The 23,132-nt window shown below is 39.6% G+C and overlaps 1 protein-coding gene across 5 annotated transcripts in view; it reads left to right on the forward strand.

The window, feature by feature from the left end:
* PKP4 (plakophilin 4) overlaps positions 1-23,132 on the forward strand; it is a 169,679-nt gene that overhangs the window by 108,072 nt on the left and 38,475 nt on the right. For 3 of the 5 annotated variants that reach the window (XM_054972413.1, XM_054972415.1, XM_054972416.1), the window contains 7 exons: positions 885-1,016; positions 1,118-1,308; positions 3,383-3,938; positions 15,975-16,166; positions 17,367-17,583; positions 17,831-17,963; positions 21,842-22,055. In XM_054972413.1, the coding sequence (XP_054828388.1) occupies positions 885-1,016; positions 1,118-1,308; positions 3,383-3,938; positions 15,975-16,166; positions 17,367-17,583; positions 17,831-17,963; positions 21,842-22,055 (1,635 nt within the window). The remainder of the gene's footprint in view (positions 1-884; positions 1,017-1,117; positions 1,309-3,382; positions 3,939-15,974; positions 16,167-17,366; positions 17,584-17,830; positions 17,964-21,841; positions 22,056-23,132) is intronic. The other 2 variants (XM_054972414.1, XM_054972417.1) reach the window with 2 other exon arrangements.

The following is a 23,132-nucleotide window of genomic DNA, read 5'->3' on the forward strand; positions in this document are numbered from 1 at the left end:
CTTACTGTGGCAGAATGCAAATATGATAGCCTCTTGAGGCTAAAGGCACACAGTTTAATAAGTGAAAAGGTTTGAAGAACATTCTAGTAGCTCAATACTAGATGAAACTTGGCTTCTCTCTGGAGCAGCTGTTTTCCACAGTTAATATGATGGAATTAGGTAGGGTCCTACTTACGCAGCTGGCTCTTATGTTTTTGTTGTGGTGATGGGCTACATCTGTATTTATGACCTATGTTAAGATAGGGAGAAGAAAAACTAGTGGGTATCAAGAAAGGAGGTCAAAAAGAAAGACAAAAGAACTAAAAAGGAAGGCTTGTTGGCAACCCAGCAGGATAGAACATAATGGGCTTCCACGTGAACGGAAATCAGCAGACACCCTCTCCACACACATGTTTACACCTGGAGTAAGAGTTCACACAAGGTGATGAAATTTCTGTTCATTCCACTATTGCTGCAGCCTCCCATGCCATACTCCACTCCCCCCTGCCCGAGAATCCCTCACTCCTTCTTTTACATTCTTTTCTCTTGCACTTTACATTTTGTAATCAATTGTTTAGCATGAATATCCTGCAAAAAAAGAATGTGGAAAATTAAAGCAAGACACATTGATTTAGACTATATTTCAAACTCCAAATTGCCAAAAATGATTATTCATGCAGAGGACAAACAAATTAAAAGGAATTAATGTATACCTGTTGAATAATATTAATATATAATACCCTATAATTAGGAACTATTCCCTTTTCTATTTATTATTCTTATCCATTATCTTCGTTACACAAAACATATAGAATAAAACCTAGATGAAATGTTGACATGCTGAATTCTGTGTATGTGTAAATAGATACAGATATTATCCATAACTAATGAAACTCTGCTTTCAGATTTGCCAAACGCAGGTGTAAATAAACTCAGAACATCTGAGAGTGTTCATATTACTTCTTATCATGTTGGAACAGAGCCAGAACAAGGGAATCTCTACTCACCAGAGCAGACATCGCTCCATGAAAGTGAGGGTCTGTTATATACCATTCAAATAAACAGAGATTCATCATTTCAATCATTTTCCCCCATAGTTGTATAATAACTTCAGCTTCATTATGCTTTATGTCTCCAGGATCAGTGGGTAACTCAAGAAGTTCAACACAGATGAATTCCTATTCAGACAGTGGATATCAGGAAGTAAGCAATTTCCATAATAGCCAGAACCTTAACAAAGGAGAAAACAGACAGCAGCATTCCTTTATTGGCACAAATAATAACCATTTGGTGAGAAGCTCAAGAGCTGAAGGACAAGCTTTAGTTCAGGTACATGTAACGAAGTCTGAAAGTCCTTTATTTCAACGTAATAAATGTACATCTGTTTTGGTATTCCATTAAAAAAGACTCTGAGGGATACAATGTTTAGTTAATTATTTACAGCAATAAACACCCCTTGAACTGGTAAACGCTTCCCAAAATCAATTTTTCAAAACATTAAATATAAGTTCTTTCAAAGACACTGATAGTTGGTACCATCTTAGAGAAGGAATCTGGTGACACAGCAATTAGGAGGGGATGGGTAGGGGAGAAGAGAGAGACAAGGGAGACTTCTGAGGTAACTGCCCTCTGGACTTATGGCTGTCCAAATCCCACACTCTGGCATCTCCCTGTATTTGGTTGTTGTGGATTTTCTGGGCTGTATAGCCGTGGTCTCCGTCCGTGAAAGCCTTCGACAATACATCTCCCTTTATTTGTTTAAACACCACTCAGCTGCCCACAATCAGTACAAAAAGGGGAGATACAAGCTTTATAAACTGGTTAGTAGCATGTAAGTGTTGTCCCTCAAGGGTTCTGATTTGTGACCCTACTACACAAATAATATGGTACTTAATTGTGAGATAAATATAACCTCTTTCACATAGCTATTTTGACTTGACAGATGACAACAAACATCTGAACAACATACATTTATTTACACAAAAATAAGGTGTAGCACAATAAACTTTTAAGGTGGTATAATTAGTATGGAATGTACAACTAGCTCTCAACTACACTCCCCAGAAGTTAATCTATTTTCCCCACTATGAGTTAAGATGTTGAACTGAGCCTTAGTAAAACAAACACTGGGGAGATTTAATTCTTTTTTCTCCAAACATGGTTCCTCAGCATTCAGATTTCAACTCTTAACCTTTTTACCATAATTTACAGGCTGACACTCAAGTTCTAGGCCACTCTTTTACCTCACAGAGATCCTGGTCATATAACCTGTACACAGAAAGGTAGATTTGATGGGTCCTTAACAGGGTGTTTGTTTATTTTTCCAAAAACAAATTTCTTTCCCTAACCTGACCCTAAATCTTAATTAAAAGCCAACATAAAAAGCCTGTCTAAGCTGATGCCTGCATCCAGGACTGCTTTTTCCCTGTCTAAGGGGGAAAGTATCTCTTTTTCCCTCTTAAAGTAAGACTAGCTCACCCTTTCCCATCATACCCCATGGAGTTCTATGAGCTTTGACTGGCTTGCAATCTCTGGGATATGCACGAGGCCTAAATTCACCAGGATTTGTTCAGAGCCCTGGAGAATAGGCAGGGCTTTGAGATGATTGCTACAGCATTCCTCTTTTTAATGTAGGTAAAAATTGGCACTAAGCTAAAGATGTATCTCCATCAGAACCTGTTTTAGTCTGACATTCCATTATGGCCCCTCATAAGGGAAATGTAGTTCTGCTTTTTGATTGGGATATGAAACAGTGTTTTTTCCCCCCCAGTATTCTCCAGAAGTGCAAACTGGGTGGAATCTATAACAGCCCTTTTTATCCAGCCAGCGTTACAAACTTATCAATCTAATTAGCTTCAGAAGGCGAGACCTAAGTATGACTGTACCATCAAAATAACAGTACTCATCAGTGTTTAACTTTGGCTGGAATGAATATTTAAATTTGTAGCTGAAATGTACCCTGAAATTAATTATACCAGAAAAAGATACATTGCTTGAATTGTTGCTGTAAATATTGATGGACCATAGACTCCACTACTATTGCTATAAGTATGATTCTACCAAGTAGTTTCTATGTTGTCTAATATGTCAGTTGTAGAATAGCTTGTGCTCTGCTTTGGCATTTCCTCAGCTCTGTATTGGATTTCTATGTTTTTTCTAAATAATTGCAAATTTGCATGTATGCACCCATTACATATTTTATTGAAAAGTCTTTGATAATGACTATGCTGACTCACAGTGTGTAATCCACCTTGAGTCTCAGTGGCTAAGGCGGACTGTGAATAAACAACGTAGGTTTTTAATAGCTGTCTTAGTTGAAGGGCTGATTTTTTAAAAACCCCAATGGCTTTTGTATCATACAAAAACAAAACGATGTTATATACATTGTTTTTCTTTTTAACAGACATCAAACATACCTGCCAACCGAGCCATGAGACGTGTAAGTTCTGTTCCATCAAGAGCCCAATCTCCCTCATATGTAACCACCACAGGAGTTTCCCCTTCACGGGGATCACTCAGAACTTCTCTAGGGAGTGGCTATGGTTCACCATCTGTCACTGAATCACGGTCTCTTAATTCTAATGTGTTTTCATCAACAACACTACCTGTACAACGAGCAGCATCTCCGTTTGCTACACAGAGACCTGCTTCACCAGTAGCAGTACGCCGCATGGGTTCAGTAACATCTAGGCAACCAACTAACCCCAATGGAGGTACTCCACAATACCAGTCATCTGTCAGAGTTGGCTCACCTCTTTCGCTAAATGAAACACAGACAAGAGTTGGCTCTCCACCCCAAACGCAAGTTGGATCTTCATCACCAAAGCGTTCTGGAATGACTGCCGTTCCACAGCATTTGGGAACAACATTACAAAGGACAATTCATGATATTGAGCAATATACACAACAGTATGATATCTATGAAAGAATGGTTCCACCCCGTCCTGATAGCCTTACAGGTTAGTAAAAAGGTAAAGACACTTAAAACTTTGTGCCAACCTGTAAATACAATGAATTGCATTACTAGGAAAATGGAACTATAAAATGTTATGATGTAAAGAAAAGTTTGTAATTAGTTTTGCAAATAAGTTATAGTTACATATGTCTCAAAGAATGTAATTATTTTTCATATATTGAAATTTTGAGGAAAGGAATTTTTTTTAGCAGCTAGCACATGGTATTAGCCGCACATTATGTCACTGTGGCCTTTAAGACTTGCTTTTAAAGTTGGGAAGGTAAAAAGATCTAGGAATAAATGGCTAATGTAAAACACCTACATAGGTTATATGCTAATTAAAAGGAATTTAACACATTTTAAAAAATATCTCAGTTCTCACACATTTATGTTTCCTTATTGTGTTTTTGAACATTTATTTATTTATATTATTTATAATCCATTTAATGTATTGCATGTAAGGCATTTAGTTTGTATTTCTGCTTGTTTATCTGGGGTTTTAAAAGTCATTGCTGTTAGTTAAAACATAGGCCTCTGAGGAAAGAAGGAGGGGGCTGGATGAGTGAGTGGAGGGTAATCTGATTGGACAGCAGCTGTACCCTAGGAGACCGAGTGACGTGTAGTTTTAGTCTACTGAAAGAAAATATTTATTCTGGCCAAAACAGGCAACTTGTGTGGAAGCTTGAAATGGGTTTTATTTTAGTGTGTTTCTGAAAGAAAGTATTTATTCTGCTAAATTCAGTGAAACTCTGTGTTCCTGAGAGAGTTTATATATTTCTCAGAGAGAGAAATTAGTCTAAATCAGGCAAACTGTGTATGCACCTGAGAGAGAGTCTGTTTGTATCTTGAGTGAGAGATTGATCCAACTAGTTCAGGCAGTCTGTGTGAAAAGACATGAGAAAATCTATATCTGGGTGGAGTTTATTCTGTTAGAGAAGATCTGTGTGGAAAATTAGTCTGTGTGATTGGGCTTGTGAATATATAACTGTCTTTGAAATCACCCAGCTTAAGAACTGTTCTGAAACAGATAGGTTTATCAAAACTGCAACCATCACACTTACATACCTATAAATAAATTCTACTTTTGATTAAGAAAAAAAGATCCTTATTTACCTTACAACCATCCTCACATGCTGACCATTCTGTCAAACTACCATCTATAACAAGCCTTTTTGTATTACAAGATAGAATAAGGAGGTCTAAGGTGAAAGCCTTTAGTGGCAGTGAAAACATTTTGAGGGAGTCTTAGAGGCAGCAATATACAGGTCACACAAAAGGTATAAGCCGTAAAGTAAGAGAACACCTAAGTTCTGTGTGAGTGGAATTAAAAAGTGTATTGGCTGTGACCATATCCCTCCTGAAGTATAAGTTTAAGGTAAATTAAGGAGGAGCTGAACTAAAGGTCCAAAAGCAAAGCTTTAAAAAGGTTTAACGAAAGGTGTAATGGTTAAAACAAACAGCAAATCATTACAGAGTGGTATCAAAAATAAATAAAACATTACAGTCCGCCTTTCTCACTGAATCTCAACAAACCATATGATAGGATGTGAATATCAGAATCCAGATCTTATATACTAATAGCCAATTGTCAAAGATCTGAGGATACTTAAATCCAGAGATTGGAGCCATGAATGGTCAAGAAAGACCGATGTTTCTTCATACTTGAAAAATGCCACAGCTTTGCAGAAAAATCTGAAATCTAAAAAACCCACATTGGGTTGTTAAAAAAAATTATAAAAGTGCTTGTAGCTTTAACCAGATGCTCTCAGTAGCTGTGCTAGGCAAACATAACAGTTCAGCCAGTGCTCCAAGCTAGGAATCTATCAGTAAAAGGCAGGGGGAGGGGACGAGGACCTTTCCAGGGATGTCTTGGCTGTTGAGTGAGGACAAGCCCAGAAGCAACCACTGGACAACCTGATACCACATTACTTACATGACTCACCCAGGCCTAACTGCTTGCGATTGTTCAACTGTAGTTCTCCCCCCACCCGCCAGTTTTTTTAATGAATTTTATCGAGAGATTTTTTTAAAAGGACAAAAAGTAAGAAAAAAAGAGTAAAAAATATATAGGAAAAGCTTTTGATTTTCTCTACGACAAACATTGTCATAATTACAGAATTCACACTTGTTATATTGTTATCAGTCTAAAACTTCTAAAACTGTCAGTCAAGTCTTGTCCTTCTTTGGGTATCAATGTTTTATTGCCTCTAGCAGTAGGAAAGAACAAGAGTCTAGTAGCACCTATAAGACTAACAAAATTTGTGGTAGGGTATGAGCTTTCATGATATCTTGTTTAGGTGTATGATCAATTTCTTCTTGGACACTTGTGTAAAAGTTTTCAATTTCTCTCTCATCAGCATCTGTAGTTGAGGCATAACCTTGAATGATGGTTCTGTTAATAGGCCTTCCATGAAGTCTGATTGATATTAATGGGTTTAACTTTGCGTTATAGCTCTTCGCTGCTTGTGCTATGTCTTGCCTCACTATTAGAGCAACACCTTTTCTTCTGAGTTTGTCATTTCCACAATAAAACACTTTGTTGTTTTCTGACTGAAAATGTCCTCAGTCGGTGCACATTAGTTAACTCACACCCAGGATTGCAACGTTTAATTGTTCCTATGATGTTCCCCCCTCCTCTTCGCTCTTCTTTGTCCTTAAGCAGCAGAAATGGCACCAGAGGCATTTTTAAAATTCAAAAATAACTACTTTATTTATTTTAGAGAGGAAAGGTCATGTGAAAATTTTTGAGGAAATTCAACATAGATATCTTTGAGGTAAAATTAGTACATGCACAGTTCTTATGCTCTTTGTAGATACTTAAATTCTTATATTCAGAGGCTTTTGTTCCCTTGTTTTCCCCAAACACTCTGGTACACTTTCTTTTAGTATTCTCTCTTTTTGGTTTAAGAATGCTGGTACTAACTTTCTAGTACCCCAAACCCCTTCTCTTCACCAATGCTTTCCTTCAGTTTTTTACTGAATCTTAAGGGCTCTAAAAAGCAGTTTCCAGCCACAGTTGACCAGGGATCTCTTCACTCTCCAGAACTTCCTCCCTGTTTAACCGGGTTGGGAAAGTCTCCTTTCCTTAGAAGATCTATCTTCTTTCTTTGGCCCAAATGGGAGTCTGCTTCCCAAACTTCCTTGCCAACTTTTCCCCAATTCTACTATCAGTGTTAAAGTTAGTACCGTGTCTCCCAATTGTTCAAGCTTGATTTCTCTCAGCTGGGGCTGAAAACAGACCCTCCCCTTTCCAGCTGATGCTACCCAATCAGATTCCTTGGAGTATGACTCAAAGCTCTCCAATTCTGTGAGGGATTAACCCTTAACATTCCCAGGCTTTTAAAAAGTGCAGTCCATCACAGTTCCATTTCTTGTTTTACAATTTCTATTTTACCTGGCTTCATACTTCTCACGTTCCATGTTCCTATTATGTGTGTTGCACAGCTTTGGATGTTCCTTTTGCATCTATTCACCGCAGCAACTGGACTTCCTTTCGACTTTAATCCAGTCCCATCATTAAGAATAGCATTATTCGTACTTGTCCTCTGCTCTTCCCCAGTAGCCAAATGAGTGCCATCCTGTCTTCTAGCACTGTATCTTCTTTCATTTTGGATTGTCTCATCATAGAGTTTTCAAGGTGAGAGACTATCAGAGGTGGTTTACCATTGCCTTCTTCTGCACAGTACTAGCCAGGGTTAGCTGAAGTGACACTGCCATTGTCTGTGAAAGATTCTCCGCCAGTCTCACCTTCCACTACTGCTGCTGCCCAGTAGTTAACCTTCAAGAATTCCTCTGCTCCTGTCACCATTGGAACAGTCAATTCTTTTCATCTGATTCCAAAACATTAGGGTTTTATGAATGGTTTTGAACTGGGACATTTTTCATGTGATAAGAGTATGGCCCTGGGTGTCACTGAAAAGCATGTGTTGATTTTACTGAGAGGAGGCTGTAACATTACTGCTTCACTGGCTTAGTTAAGAGCAGTAGTGCAGACCAGTTTGAATAGATATTTTGGGAAGTGAATTGTTTCAGTACTCATAAAAGGGAATTAAGTGTTACATTCTTGTGCTGGGTTTTCATCAAATGACAATAATGTATTTCAGCTATTTGATTGTTCCTACACAAAATGCTTGAAGTGCACAGAAAAAGAATGTTGGTGCCAAACACCGTGCTTCCTCAAGGAAACCAAAGCTCCTTATATTATTATAATGGAGAGATCCATTCGTTATAATGGAGACAAAAAATGGAGTATGTGCATGTGTTGCTCAGCCCATTCAAATTACTGACAGTGATAAAACAGAATGTGGTTTGCCACAAAATCACAGATATTTAATTTCTGAGCTACACAGCAAGGAGAGAGGAGGGAGTATAAGGGAAGGAATTTAAATTTAGCCATTGAATTGTTTAAGAAAGGGTTACTGGGGTGCAACTTAAACTATATATATTCGGTTTTTAGAAGAGAAATAGTGTCTTGCATATCCCTGTCTAAATTCTTTTGCATTAGAAACACAGGTAATGATCTTAAAATATATTAAGCTACATAAAATATATTAAGCTGTTTATATATAGTGCATACTTACTGTAATTTATCTGTTCCTGACTTCCTTTGTTAAGTTCCTGAGGGGTTCTTATTTCTTTATTACGTCTAAGAACACAGTAAACTGCTAAATAATTAGGAAGAAGATTCAGTGCTGTTGTTAGATTTACATACCATGGTTAGGCTATGACCAACAAGATATCATAGGAAAATGATAAAAAGAGAGAAGAGAAACAAGAAGCAGCATCCACTTATTTTGATAAATGGAAATACAAGTACCAGCCACTTTCTTGGAATCTAATTCTCAGTTTTACATTGTTCTCTTGCTTGCTTGCTTAGTAGCCTGCTTTGAACCAAAGCAGTTAACCTTACAGAAAACATACAGCAGAAGCTAATGGGGTGGGGTGGGGGCGCTTCTCAGCAGCAAACAGGTCTTGCTCTGCTAGCCCAACTTCCACACAACTTGAGGGTCCAACCCTCAGGTTAAGGTGACTTCAACCTTTTTGAGCCTGTGGGCATCTTTGAAGTTTTGAGAGGGGGTGGTGAGGGATGGTGACTGCCATCCTAATATGGTTGCCACAGGAGGCGGGGCCAAAGCCAAAATGGTTGCCACAGGGGGCAGAGCCAAGCACAGTGCCTCCTCACTTTGGAAAAATAATTGCATGACAACCATACTGAACACTTGAAGCTGCTTTATTCAGAGTTCGGCCATTGGTCTGTCAAGGTTAGTATTATTTGTACTTTGATTGGAAGTATGGTTGAACACCTGGAGAACAGCAGGGCTGGAGGAGAGTGGGTGGGCTTCTGCTCCTGAAAACTTATTCCTCATGGAACAGCCCAGCCTATGTCAACTGTCAGTTAGGCCTGAAGGGGGAATGAAACCATACACTGACTTTAAAAAGACTGGATGCTTACCAGTCCTTGAAAACTCTTTCATTTGAATAAGGGCAACCGATAACAAGGCCTGCCTTATAATGGCCTCTCCCACTTTTTGTAAAGCTTTGTGGGTGCCCAGGGAAGTAGTAACATGACACCCATGGGCACCATGTTGGGGAAACCTGGGCTGAGATTTGCACCTCTGGGCACACTCAGGCCTTAACTATATATGAGCAAAGAGAACAAACTCAGCAACATGTTATGCCGCAGCTGCTGCTAGCTAGCTAGCTCACAGGATCTTCCCCAATTCTTCTTCACCAATATGTTATATGGAAAAAATGACGTTTGAATAGTATTGCTTGGATTTTTTTAAAATGGGAAAAGTTTTGTATACGCAGTCTAGGGACAAGTTTGTTCCTTGCATTTTGCATAGAACCTTAGCATCATAAGCTGGAGAAGGGCAGGGACATCGTAAACCCAGCTAATTAGAAGCCACTAGCAACTATCAGAGGGTTATAGGACTAGGGGACAATGCTTTTTCTCTCTGCCAACCTGACAACAATGCTTCCCCCTCCATCATCACAACCAATGAACAGTCCCAACTTTTCAGATCTGCTAGGTCCCAAGATGTTACGCTATTTGCAGAATCTCTTTCATTGAGTGTATTTTTTTAAAAGGAACGATGCATCTCAGCAACTGACTTTTAATTGAAAATTGTGATCATTCTAATTACAAGTTGCTGTGAGAGGCAGGCTGGCTAAAAAGTGTGGTGTAGGTACATTAAATAAATAAATGTTATAAACCATAGCACAGAGAGTTAAGAATACCTGTCACCTTGAACAATGGACTGTTCTGTCTGCCACTTTTTGACAAAGAAACCGTGAAACTGGTAAAATCAAGAGAAAAGAGCACAAAAATCGGTAGAGTTATAGATAAGGAACTCTACAAGAAGAGGCTTAAATTGGAATTTTCCCGTTTAGATGGAAAACGAAAGATAGGAGAACTTAAAGTGGAAAATAAGATCCTAAATCATGGGAAGAAATTGAATAGGGAACGCACTTGCCGTCTTCAGACACATGAGAATGAATGGGAATTAACAGGCAGCAGATTTGTAAAAACACACTAATGCACAATCTCAGACAATGAACTCTGAAAGTCAATGCAAAGTGATAACATTGGTCAGGAAAATAAAAGAGTGGCACTTCATTAAATATGCTTTTACAATTCTGTCTACAAGAAAATGTTCGGAACTGATATAGGGGGACTCGCTTCCCAGTTCTTGTACAAGTGTATTGCTGCAGACTGGGTATTGGATGACGTCGTTTATTGGTTTGGCCCCATACAGTAGTTTTGATACTCTTAATATCAGCAGTTATATTATGTCTCTAAGTTTGAATTTTAAAAACAACAATATTCGCAAAGTCTTGTTCTGTAACAAGAAGGAAAAAAACACTGTGAAATCTCTGTGCAAATCTTACCTTGATATAAGATATTCTTTTTAATGTGGTTTTTTCCTCACTTCAGACATAAGAACATAAGCAAAGCCATGTTGGATCAGGCCAGTGGCCCATCCAGTCCAACATTCTGTCACACACAGTGGCTAGAAATCCAGTGCCATCTAAAGGACTGTCAGTGAGGCCAGGACACCAGAAGCCCTCCCACTGCCTTCCTTCCAGCACCAAGACAACAGAGCACCACCTCCCCACAAAGAGAATACCATCTATCTCCTGTGGCTAATAGCCACTGATGGACCTCTGCTCCATATATTTGTCCAGTCCCCTCTTGAAGCTGGCAATGCTTGTAGCTGCCACCACCTCCTGTGGCAACGAATTCCATGTGTTTATCACCCTTTGTGTAAAGTAGTATTTTCTTCTATCTGTTCTAACCCGACTGCTCAATAATTTCATAGAGTGCCCACGAGTTCTTGTATTGTGAGAAAGGGAGAAAAACACATCTTTCTCTACCTTCTCTAACCCGTGCATTATCTTGTAAACCTCTATCATGTCTCCCCTCAGTCGTCTTTTCTCCAGGCTAAAGAGCCCCAAGCGCCTCAATCTTTCCTCATAGGGAAAGTGTTCCAACCCTTTAATCATTTTAGTTGCCCTTCTCTGTACTTTTTCCAGTGCTATGATATCTTTTTTAAGGTGTGGCGACCAGAACTGTACACAGTACTCCAAATGAGGCCTCACCATCGATTTATACAGAGGCATTATGATACCGGCTGATTTGTTTTCAATCCCTTTCCTAATAACCCCTAGCATGGCATTAGCTTTTTTTATGGCAGTCGCACACTGTGCTGATGTTTTTAGTGAGTTATCTATCATGACTCCAAGATCTCTCTCTTGGTCAGTCTCCGCCAGTTCAGACCCCATCAACTTGTATTTATATTTTGGATTTTTGGTTCCAATGTGCATTACTTTGCACTTGGCTACATTGAACCTCATTTGCCACATGGAAGCCCACTCTTCTAGCCTCGACAGATCCCTTTGGAGTGCCTCACAATCCTCTCTGGCTTTCACCACCCTGAACAATTTCGTGTCATCTGCAAATTTAGCCACTTCACTGCTTAATCCCAATTCCAAATCATTAATAAACAAGTTAAAAAGCATTGGACCCAATACCGACCCCTGTGGCACCCCACTGCTCACCACCCTCCACTGTGAGAAGTGCCCGTTTATACTCACTCTCTGTTTCCTATTAATTAGCCAGTTTTCGATCCACAAGAGGACTTGGCCCTTTATCCCATAGCTACTGAGCTTACTTAGGAGCCTTTGATGAGGAACTTTGTCAAAAGCTTTCTGGAAGTCAAGATAAACAATATCTATCGGGTCTCCCTTGTCCACTTGTTTGTTCACTCCCTCAAAGAACTCTAACAGATTGGTGAGACAAGATCTTCCCTTACAGAACCCATGCTGAGTTTTCCTCATCAGCTTTTGGTCATCAATGTGCCCACTAATTTTATTTTTGATAATAGTTTCCACCAACTTACCCGGTATTGACGTCAGGCTGACTGGCCTGTAATTTCCCGGATCTCCCCTGGAACCTTCTTTAAAGATGGGGACAACATTAGCTACCTTCCAGTCCTCAGGAACAGATGCAGAGTTTAATGACAGATTACATATTTTTGTGAGGAGATCTACAAGTTCACACTTGAGTTCTTTCAGAACTCTTGGATGTATGCCATCTGGGCCCGGTGATTTATCAGTTTTTAAATTATCTAGCAGTCGCATAACCTCCTCTCTCGTCACCTCAATGTGACTCAGGTCTTTCAAAACCCCTCCCAAAGTCAGTGCTTCCAGAGTGGGCATGCACTTCTTATCTTCCACAGTGAAGACAGAAGCAAAGAACGCATTCAGCTTCTCGGCCATTTCCCTATCACCCTTTAGTAATCCTTTTACGCCTTGGTCATCCAAGGGCCCCACTGCCTCCCTAGCTGGTTTCCTACTTCTAATATATTTAAAGAATTGTTTATTGTTTTTCTTTATGTTCTTTGCAATATGCTCCTCATATTCCCTTTTTGCCTGTCTGATCACAGACTTGCACTTTTTTTGCCACAGCTTATGCTCCTTTTTATCAACCTCACTCCGACTAGTTTTCCACTGCCTAAAAGAATCCTTTTTACCTTTTACAGCTTCTATTACATTGCTTGTTAACCATGCTGGCCTTTTCCTAAACCTATTTGTGCCTTTCCTAACCAGCGGTATATATTTAATTTGAGCTTCCAGGATTGTAGTTTTAAATAGTCTCCAAGATTCCCCAAGTGTTTTGACCTTTTTTACTTTCCCTTTCAGTTTCTTCTTCACGTACCCCCTCATCTCAGAAAAGTTACCCCTTTTGAAGTTAAACATGGCTGTGTTGGTCTTATTTGGCAATTTCCTATTTATACATATGTTGTACTCAATAACATTATGGTCACTGTTCCCAAGTGGTGCAATCACATTTACATCTCTCACCAGGTCTTCAGCATTACTGAGGACCAAATCCAGGATCACCTCTCCCCTAGTAGGTTCTGTAACCATCTGTTCCATAGCACAGTCATTGAGACAGTCTAGAAACTCACTTTCTCTCCCCCGATTCGAACACCCATTGGCCCAGTCAATGTGTGGGTAGTTAAAATCACCCATTACAACACAGTTTTTTTGTTTAGCAGTCATCTTTAATCCTGTCATCATTTTATAATCCTCCTCTATTTTCTGATCTGGAGGGCGATAACAAACTCCCACAGTTAAGTTTCCATTTGGGCCCGTAATTTCAACCCATAGCATTTCCAGAAGCGAATCTAATTCAGTTACCTTCTCAATCTTACTGGAATGTATACCTTCTCTGACATATAGAGCCACCCCACCACCAACCCTTCCCTCCCTATCCTTCCGATATAATTTATATCCAGGAATCACCGTGTCCCACTGATTTTCCTCATCCCACCAAGTTTCTGATATGCCCACAATGTCTATGGATTCGCCCAACACTAAACATTCCAGCTCCCCAATTTTACCTCGGACACTTCTAGCATTTGTATATAAACACCTGTAACTTCCCCGGCACACTTTGCCTCGAGACGTAGTTAGGTCATCTGCACTGTTTGTCTCCATCTCAGTTGACAACTCTAATCTATCTCCCTGTAGAAGTGTTATACCTAGCCCTTCATCTCTCTGAGATGAACCATCCTGAACCAGAGACACTTTATCTCTTGTCGGCTTTCCCCTAGCATTTAGTTTAAAAACTGCTCTGCCACCTTTTTGATTTTAAGTGCCAGCAGCCGGGTTCCTTCTCGGGACAAGTGGAGACCGTCTCTCTTGTACAGCTCCCGCTTGTCCCAAAAAGAATCCCAGTGCCTAACAAACTTGAACCCTTCCTCCCTACACCATCGTCTCATCCACGCATTGAGACTCCTGATCTGCGTTTGTCTCTCTGGCCCTGCGCGTGGAACAGGTAGCACTTCTGAGAAGGCTACCTTGGAGGTCCTGGCCTTGAGTCTCCTGCCTAACAGCCTGAATTTTTGTTCCAAGACCTCACGACTGCATTTCCCAACATCGTTGGTTCCAACATGGACCACAACCGCTGACTCTTCCCCAGCACTATCTACCAGCCTATCTATAACACGCGTAATGTCCGCTACCTTCGCACCAGGCAGGCAAGTCACCATACGGTCAGAACGCGGTTGTGCCACCCAGCTATCTACTTGTCTAAGGATCGAATCACCAACTACCAAGAGCCTCCCTCCCGCCCCACCCAGGGATGGTTCCTTGATGCGAAAGGAAACCTGCTCACCAACTGAAGAAGAGGTCCCTTCTAAGGGCATGTTCCCCTTATCCTCAGTACGGTGCCCTGATTCCACAAGATCCTCATTCTCCTTGACAACAAGAACGCTGCCATTTTTAGAGTGGGACACATCTATCCTGTCCCTGAGAATCTTGTCTCAAACCTCAAACTGATACCTCAAACTGGAAGAAAGCATGAACACACCAAACTATGAGACATTCCCTCAGCCCTTTCTGAAAATGAAAATGTGGACTTGTACATTCTGTCACACAAGGGTTATTGGGCACTTTTGAAATCATTTGGCATGAGACAATTACATCCTATGCTCCTTGACTTGGGCAGGGAAGGAGAAGGGTATTTGCTCTAAGCTTTTTATGAGTTCTCATAAGGACAGCAGCAAAGGTTGCCAGTCCCCCACTGGGGGTGAGGGATCCCCGCTCCCACCCCCCGCCCCCGCTTATCTGGCCAGCAAGGGAGGCATGGGCCTCCCAGGGGCATGCTCCTGGGCAGCGCTGCGTGCTCCCACAGACCTGATCCAGCATGATCTGGGCCCAAATCAGTCTGCTGCAGAGTGGGGAAGCGCTCCCACGCTCTGCAGCAGCCCAATCCTGGCTGAATCGGCCTAAATCCAGCCCAATTCAGGCCAAATCAGGACCAATTTGGGGGGAGCCCCCACAGAGTGTGATAGCACTCCCAGGGTGGCCGCAGCCCACACAATGATATCACTTCCTAGAATTAACATCATCACGCAGGTGCAGGAGCACGTGTGCTTGAAGACAGCAGAGCAGGCAGATGCTGGGACCTCCACGTTCTGCTGGGAGGACTGGGGTACCTGGCAACCCTAACAGCAGCACTTGTAAGAAAAACAGAATTCTTGAGGCAGGTTTAGCATCATGGTCAGTTCCCCAAACTTCTTTTAGTCATCCCACCATAGAGCCAGGGGCCACATTCCACATGGTTGCAGGTGGGGAGAAGTATCTCAGCAAATACAGAAATAGCAGCATACTTCTAGGGTTGAGCTATTTCCCCTGGCTTACTTTGGGCTTTGTATTGTGTTCTTGCCTTGCTTTAATCTGTTGACCTCCATAAAGTCAAGGAATATTTAAAATAAGTACTTAATTGAAGAAGCCAATAAATAGAAAAAGAAATAGATGCTGCATATCTCTTAAGAAATCTGTATAAGTACTGATTACATAGCAATTTTTGCCTTAATATAATTTAAGATTGTGATATGAATGTGTGCCAGAACCACATGCACTTGTCAGAGTCTAAAAGATTATATTATAAACCTGAGGATTTATTTGTGTCTGTATCTTGATTAGCATCATACTAACTTCAGTATATGGTATTACTTTGTCCTTGTAGGCTTGAGAAGTTCATATGCTAGTCAGCACAGTCAACTTGGCCAAGAGCTACGTTCAACTGTTTCTCCAGATCTACACATTACTCCCATATATGAAGGTAGAACCTATTATAGTCCAGTATATCATAGTCCAAATCATGGATCAGCTGATGTACACCAAGGGTCTCAGACAGCATTATATCGAACTGGATCAGGTAGGTGCGAAACTGAAATTTATCTTTGTGGTCCATGAATAAACACACCAGAATTTTAAACCTGCAATTTATTAGGGTGGATCCAGTGGAAGAGTGTTGGTGGACACTTCTGGCGCATCCAACCCAATGCACTTTGCCTTGGCGGGTGGAATCTAGAGCTAAAATATTTGTTAAAATTAACCTGATTGTTATATAGAGCGTACATAAACACTCTAATTAAAAATGTTTGATTCTCTTTTTAATTGAAACTAGGTAAATATTTCTTGTTTAGAAAACATGGAGTCTAATTCAAGAAAACAGCCTACTTAATTGTGCAGTTTAACTTTGTTCTGGAATTTGTTCAACACTAAGGGCTATGGTTTATTAGCGAAAGTAATTCTGACAGAAACCTATGCCATGCAGTAGTTTGCACTTCTGCCTGATGAATTTTTGTTTTGATAAAACCTAAAACTGAAATCTTGACTTTAAACAGAGTATCAACCTCAGGAATTGGGACGACAACCAACTTTTTACTACCCATTTGGCTTAATATAGACCACTACCTTTTAAAATTAACCTCCTGAAATTATATTTTGAAACAAGTAGCTTACCTTACAGTTCCTTCCACCATCAAACTACTTGTTCAGGGTGAGATGGGGAGCTTATGAAGGATCTGTAACCTATATCGTTGCCATCTATATTGTTGACCCTATACCATTGACCTATACCATTCTCTGACCCCTTCCTGGAGGTTCAGAGTAGATAACAATGAATTAAAATTAAAATATTTATATCCTATAGAAAAATGAAAGGTCCAGTGAAACCACTAAAAACATAACAAATACTAAACTATAATCTCTGTTGGATTAACTACAGTCCCACAGCACCAGTCTAAATAGAAGTTATTCCATTGTTTCCAAAAGACTCTCGGGCTTTATTGCGTTTCAGCAGGAATTAAGATGTGTTAGATAAATTGTGAACATATGTGTTAACACACATCTGAAGATGCATTGGCTTGTATCCTATGACTCTGCTAAGCAAAGTTAATAGCCTTCCTCTAGCCTAAGGAGGCTTGTTCCAACATTTGTGACTTCTCCAGCAGAAAACCCACTTCTCTTGGAAGAAATTTCTTAGGCTGGAGGAAGACTTCCAGCTTTGCAGAGCAGAGTGGTAGGATGCAAGCCATTGAATATTTCTTAATACTGATTTTTTATTCACCAGGTGTTGGAAATCTGCAAAGATCTTCTAGTCAGCGTAGCACGCTTACATACCAAAGAAACAATTATGCTCTGAACACAACAGCTACCTACGCAGAACCCTACAGGTCATTTCATTATCGACTTCCAGAGTCCAATTACAACAGGGTGCAGCATCCAACTCCAGCTGATGACGGGACAACAAGGTCTCCATCCATAGACAGTATCCAGAAGGATCCCAGGCAAGCACACCTAATATTTTGTACTGTGCACAACTGCTATAGCAAAATAATTCTAAAACACTTCCTAGCACTTTCATTTTTAATTGTATTTGAGACCGTCTTGATTTTAACTCCTTTAAATTTTAATTACAAATAATTGTAAAATTGTAATCGGTGGTAAGAATGGCTAACTGTGGTATTAAAATAGTTTATAAAATGCAGGGGAAAAAATCACACTTTTCCTTTGAATTCTGCTTATCCAATGAAGAGAATTTGCATGGCGGGATCCAGAATTGCCTGAAGTCATTCACATGCTTCAGCATCAGTTCCCATCAGTTCAAGCCAATGCTGCGGCCTACCTACAGCACCTGTGTTTTGGAGATAACAAAGTAAAGACGGAGGTATGGTTCCAATGCTTTCTTACTCAAAAATTGTCAATGAAGAATATTTCAGAGCTCTAAGAATTTGTCATTTCCTTTGAAGTTTTCATCCAGCTGATGATTTACAGTGACTGTGAACCCTTTTGGATTTGCAATGTGAACACATATTAATGCTTTTGGGTTTTACTATAGTCAACAGTTAAAAGGTTGAGAAATCTGGGCAACCACTTTTTGGAGCATTTCCTTTTTATCCATTTGTGTAGGATTATGTATTTACAGTTACAATCCTTTTCACATTTGTTAATAAGTCCCTTTGTACTCACTGGAATTTACTTCCCAGTAAACGTGCAAAGACTCAAGCCTTTAAGATCTAGGTTGAAGTTAAAAAAAATATATATTTTCCAGTTAGCAGAATTTTAAAAATTACTTTTGTCTAGCAAGCAATTAACAAAAAAGGGCCAGAATATTAAGCAGCTTTCAGAAAATGTATGCCTGCATAAAATTGAATGGGAAAAACTGAATGAGGAAAAATGCTTCATGATTGGAATTTGTGAATGTGCTTTTCTGCATTATTGTCCTGGACCTTTTGTTACTTTGACAAAAGAAGCAATATTCTGAGTCACTGAAGAGGTCTGCTATTTGGTATGCTTTTTTCATTCTGTATTCACATTTATATTTTGCAATAATAATTGATACAAAGTTCAGTAATACCACCTACAAGAAACAGTTACAAAGCTGTTTCATTATAGCATTCTTTGTCCTGGGCAAATCTGTTTAAATATAAAATCTAGAGAAGAGGAGCCGGGCAGCAGCTCCACGAGATGATTGCCCCAGCCAGAAATCAGTATGGCCAGATTAAAAGTAGGGTTGTTAAGAAAAATTCTCTTTAATTTCTCTTTACCCAGTTTCTCTCTGAAATCCAACAATCCTTTTCTTTTCCTCTTTTCGGAATTCTTGTAGGAATTTGTAGTTATTTCCTAATACATTCTTTTTTGATCAAAGAGAAATTTGAAGAGAATGGGCAGGAAGAAGGGTTCTGCAAAATTTCAAAATGCTCAGATGCTTAGAGGCAGGCTGTGTCTTCCCAAGCCTTCCTGTCTTCCTGCTAGAGCACCTCCCTAGGGTGCATAACATATAACAGCAGCAAGGGCTGAGGATTCATGATTTCATGATTTCTCATGAAAGAGAAATGACAGAGAAAAGTGGGGGGGGGGAGAAGAGGAGGAATCAATAGCTATATCTAAAGAAGTAAATTTTGGAAAAAGAAATCCCCCACCCCATAGCAATCCTAGTTAAAAGTCCAGAAGAGTTAGCCATGTTAGTCTGTAGTAGCAAAATAGTAAAGAGTCCAGTAGCACCTTTAAGACTAACCAGCTTTGTTGTAACATAAGCTTTCGAGAGCCACAGCTCTCTTCATCAGATGCATGGAGGGTATGAAGAGGGTATCTCTGGCCAGGTTCTTCATACCCTCTGTGCATCTGACGAAGAGAGCTGTGGCTCTCGAAAGCTTATGCTACAATAAACTTGGTTAGTCTTAACCAACTGGACTCTCTAGTATCTAGTTAAAAGTGACATAGCATTGCCACGAGCAGAATGTCCACCTCCCAGCCATAAAAACCTGTATAGCTAAGGAACAGATCCTCGGTAAGAGCCACAGGCTGATAGAGAAGACTGCTGCAGATCTCCTTGAGGAAGCCTTCATGTGGTAGGCGACCCAGAGAGACTCCAGAACAGTAGCCTAACAGAGACAAGTCAACTGGTAGTTACAGCCTTATATGCCAATGTGGTGTAGTGGCTAGAGTGATGGACTAGGATCCGGGATACCTAGGTTCTATTCCACACTTTTCCATGGAAGTTCACTGGGTGACCTTGAACCAGTCACAGACTCTCAGGCTAACGTATCTCACAGGATTTGTTGTGAGGAAAAAAATTAAGGACAGGAGAATGATGTAAGCCGCTTTGGCTTCCCAGTGGGGAGAAAGATGGGGTATAAATGAAGTTAAAAAAATTAATGTCACTTATATGTAAGAAATGGCAATACTATGGACATAACCCACAGTTACTGAACCTCTTTTATTCCTATCATTTTTGCATGGTTTTTTTTTAGGACATAAAATTCTAAATCATTATTGAGATATCTTTACCTTGCTTTCCTGTCTCAACTGAGCACTTACAGGGAAGGTAGCAACACAGTCTAAAAAGTATACTCCTTAATCAGAAATGTAATAAATTGACAATGAAAATAAATATATACAATCTATAAATCAACAATTATGATGCATATGAAAAAAATGGGGACCCAATACAGTTTAACATAAAGGCAATGTATATAAGTTTGATAAAGGCAATTTATATACAGTATAACACAAATAAATTGGTTTGTTTAAAGTTTGTTGACCATTGTGTAGTTCCTCTGGGAGTAGCCTAAGTCAACTATATGAGCCTCATGCTAGAAGAAACAGTTGTCATAAATGATGGTTGTTGTGGATTTTCCGGGCTGTATAGCCATGGTCCTGGCATTGTAGTTCCTGACGTTTCGCCAGCAGCTGTGACTGGCATATACAGCCCAGAAAATCCACAACAACCATCGTTCTCCGGCCGTGAAAGCCTTCGACAATAAATTGTCATAAACTTCTCAGGAGGTAGGAACTTCTTCAGTCAGAACTTCATTGGTTATTCCTAATTAAAAGAATGATCCCCTCGAGTAAAATCATAGAAACATATCTACTAAAGATGTACAGCTTATTAAAAACCACAAATAATGGGGAAAACATTGACCTCCAAACAAAGACACCAGTAACCCAAGAGTTACTTGATTTGTTATGATCTTTCTTAAAATTACATCCAAACAGTGATCAATACTGAATACTGCATTTAGCTTTGAATTTTACACGGTTTTTGAGGCATGAGTGTTTTGTCACTGTGAAGTTCAGCTTAATTTTTTAAAAAGTCAAAGGCCATGCAGAACAAACGCAAAAAGACTGGCATAGCTAGAAGCAATATACTAACAACATTTAGGGAAACCATTTAATTTACATGCAAAGTAAAAGACTTTATTACCATATGTCTGATTTAAAAGCATGCGGCATTTCTTAAAGAGAATGTTGAGAAGCTTTGTAAAATATTGGGACTTTGTTCTAAATTATTTCATCAGATAAAAAACTTGTTTGTTACTAAGAAGATTTCCTGTTCTCGTTACTAGCAAAAATTTTCTTTTTTCTGAAAAATAAAACCCCAAGTTTTTATTTCTGGGAGGGCTGATAGCTTCCTCACACTTATATTCCATACTACTGTTCTTCTTTAATGGTTTTCCATCAAACCATTGCATGTACGTTCAGCTTCAGTAATGCGTAGGTGCTTGCTCAGTTAATAGGGTTTTTTAAAACCTGTGAGGTACGTTCATTCATGAAGTGTTTCCATTAATCCCCCCCAACGGCTGTAGCCATAGCCATTCTTTGCCTTAACCACTTGTCCTCAGGATTAGCTTGTTGAAGCGAAGAACAGAATCCTCATTGTGAGAGGGGAACTCTGTTTTCAGTTTTTAAGATCCAGCCCTATCAGTTTTGATAAAAAGGGAAATAGCACTCTGTAAGATGAGCCAGTTCCTAAGAACTGGAGCATAAATCTATTAAAAATGTTTTTATTGGTTGTAATCCGCCCTGAGCCTGCCTGTGCAGAGAAGGCGGAATAAAAATCAAAAACAATAAATAAAGTAAATAAATATGTCTCCTTCAGCAATACCAGATGTTAAAAAACAGGCAAGGTATAAAAATTCTTGTAAGAACTAGGTCTAAATTGTAATGTCTACATTTTGTTCTCTTCCTCCCATCCCCACCCTGCCCAGATTCTGTTCACATGCTGACTGTTAATGAAATCTGGTTTTCATAATTTTCTCCTAGGTATGTAGGTTAGGAGGAATCAAACATCTGGTTGACCTGTTGGATCACAGGGTTCTTGAAGTTCAGAAGAATGCTTGTGGAGCTCTGCGAAACCTGGTCTATGGAAAGTCTACAGATGAAAATAAAATAGCAATGAAAAATGTTGGTGGGATACCTGCACTTTTGCGCTTGCTAAGAAAATCAATTGATGCAGAAGTAAGAGAACTTGTCACAGGTAAAGTTTTAATAGACAGGAAGCAAATGGCATGTAGTCAGGAGAACTGTGTTTCTATATTCTATGTGAGAAATAGTTTAATTTAAAACATAGCTTAAAATAAGGGCTTACATATAGGTTTTTATTTATGGCCATGTGACTTTCACAGTGTGGGTGTTAATACTGGAAAAATTCTACAGTATCTTCCACACACAGAAATTAACACTCAGCACTGCTTGCAACACTTGATAGTAAAGATTAGTTTGGCCCATTGGGCAGTCAATACTTTCTCATTCTGAACCCTTATTCAGAACTCTTATTCAGAATTCTTCATTATTAAGTCCCACTGTAGTATTCATACAATATTAGGATTTTGTTATAGGGTTGCCAACCTCCAGGTCAGGCCTGGCGTTCCCTGGAAATTACAGCTGATTTCCCAGCTACAAAGATCCGTTCCCCTGGACAAAATGGCTGCTTTGGAGGATGGAATGTATGGCATTATACCTGCTGAGCTGCTTTTACTTTCCACCTTCTCCAGGCTCCACCCCCAAATCTTCAGGAATTTTCCAGTCCAGAGGTGGCAACCCTATTCTATTGCCAAAGAGCTTAAAGGATGTTTCAAAGATATGTAACATGATTGTAGTCCAACTCCTTTTTATTATTGTCAAATGATAATTCCCTGAAAAATTTAGTCAGCTTCATTGAAACCTGATGTCTGTGGTCTTCGTACATTCAACTATAGGCTCAGTTTAATTCAGAAAGTTCCGTGTTTGAATCAGGTTGTTTCCAATACTTAGTCAGTATCTTCTCATCTCATTTAAATGCTTTAGGAAGGATAAGTTTTCTGTTTCATTTTTCATGACGTTTATGCTCAAAGATTTTCCTAACTTAATAAAAATCTTGTATCAGTTCAGAAAACCTAACGCACATTACTGGTTCATGTTGTGATCAGTTGCCGTTCCAGCAGACTACAGCTGTTCCAAGTGCTAGAAAGCATTCAGTGCATTTGACACTTTGTAAAAAATGTGCAAGATACATGAAGCAGCCAGCCAAGTTAACTGCTTCAAATGGTCAGATACATTAAAACTATGCAAGTGG

This window comes from Eublepharis macularius, chromosome 2 (assembly GCF_028583425.1).
Source record: "Eublepharis macularius isolate TG4126 chromosome 2, MPM_Emac_v1.0, whole genome shotgun sequence".
NCBI classification, from domain to species: domain Eukaryota; kingdom Metazoa; phylum Chordata; class Lepidosauria; order Squamata; family Eublepharidae; genus Eublepharis; species Eublepharis macularius.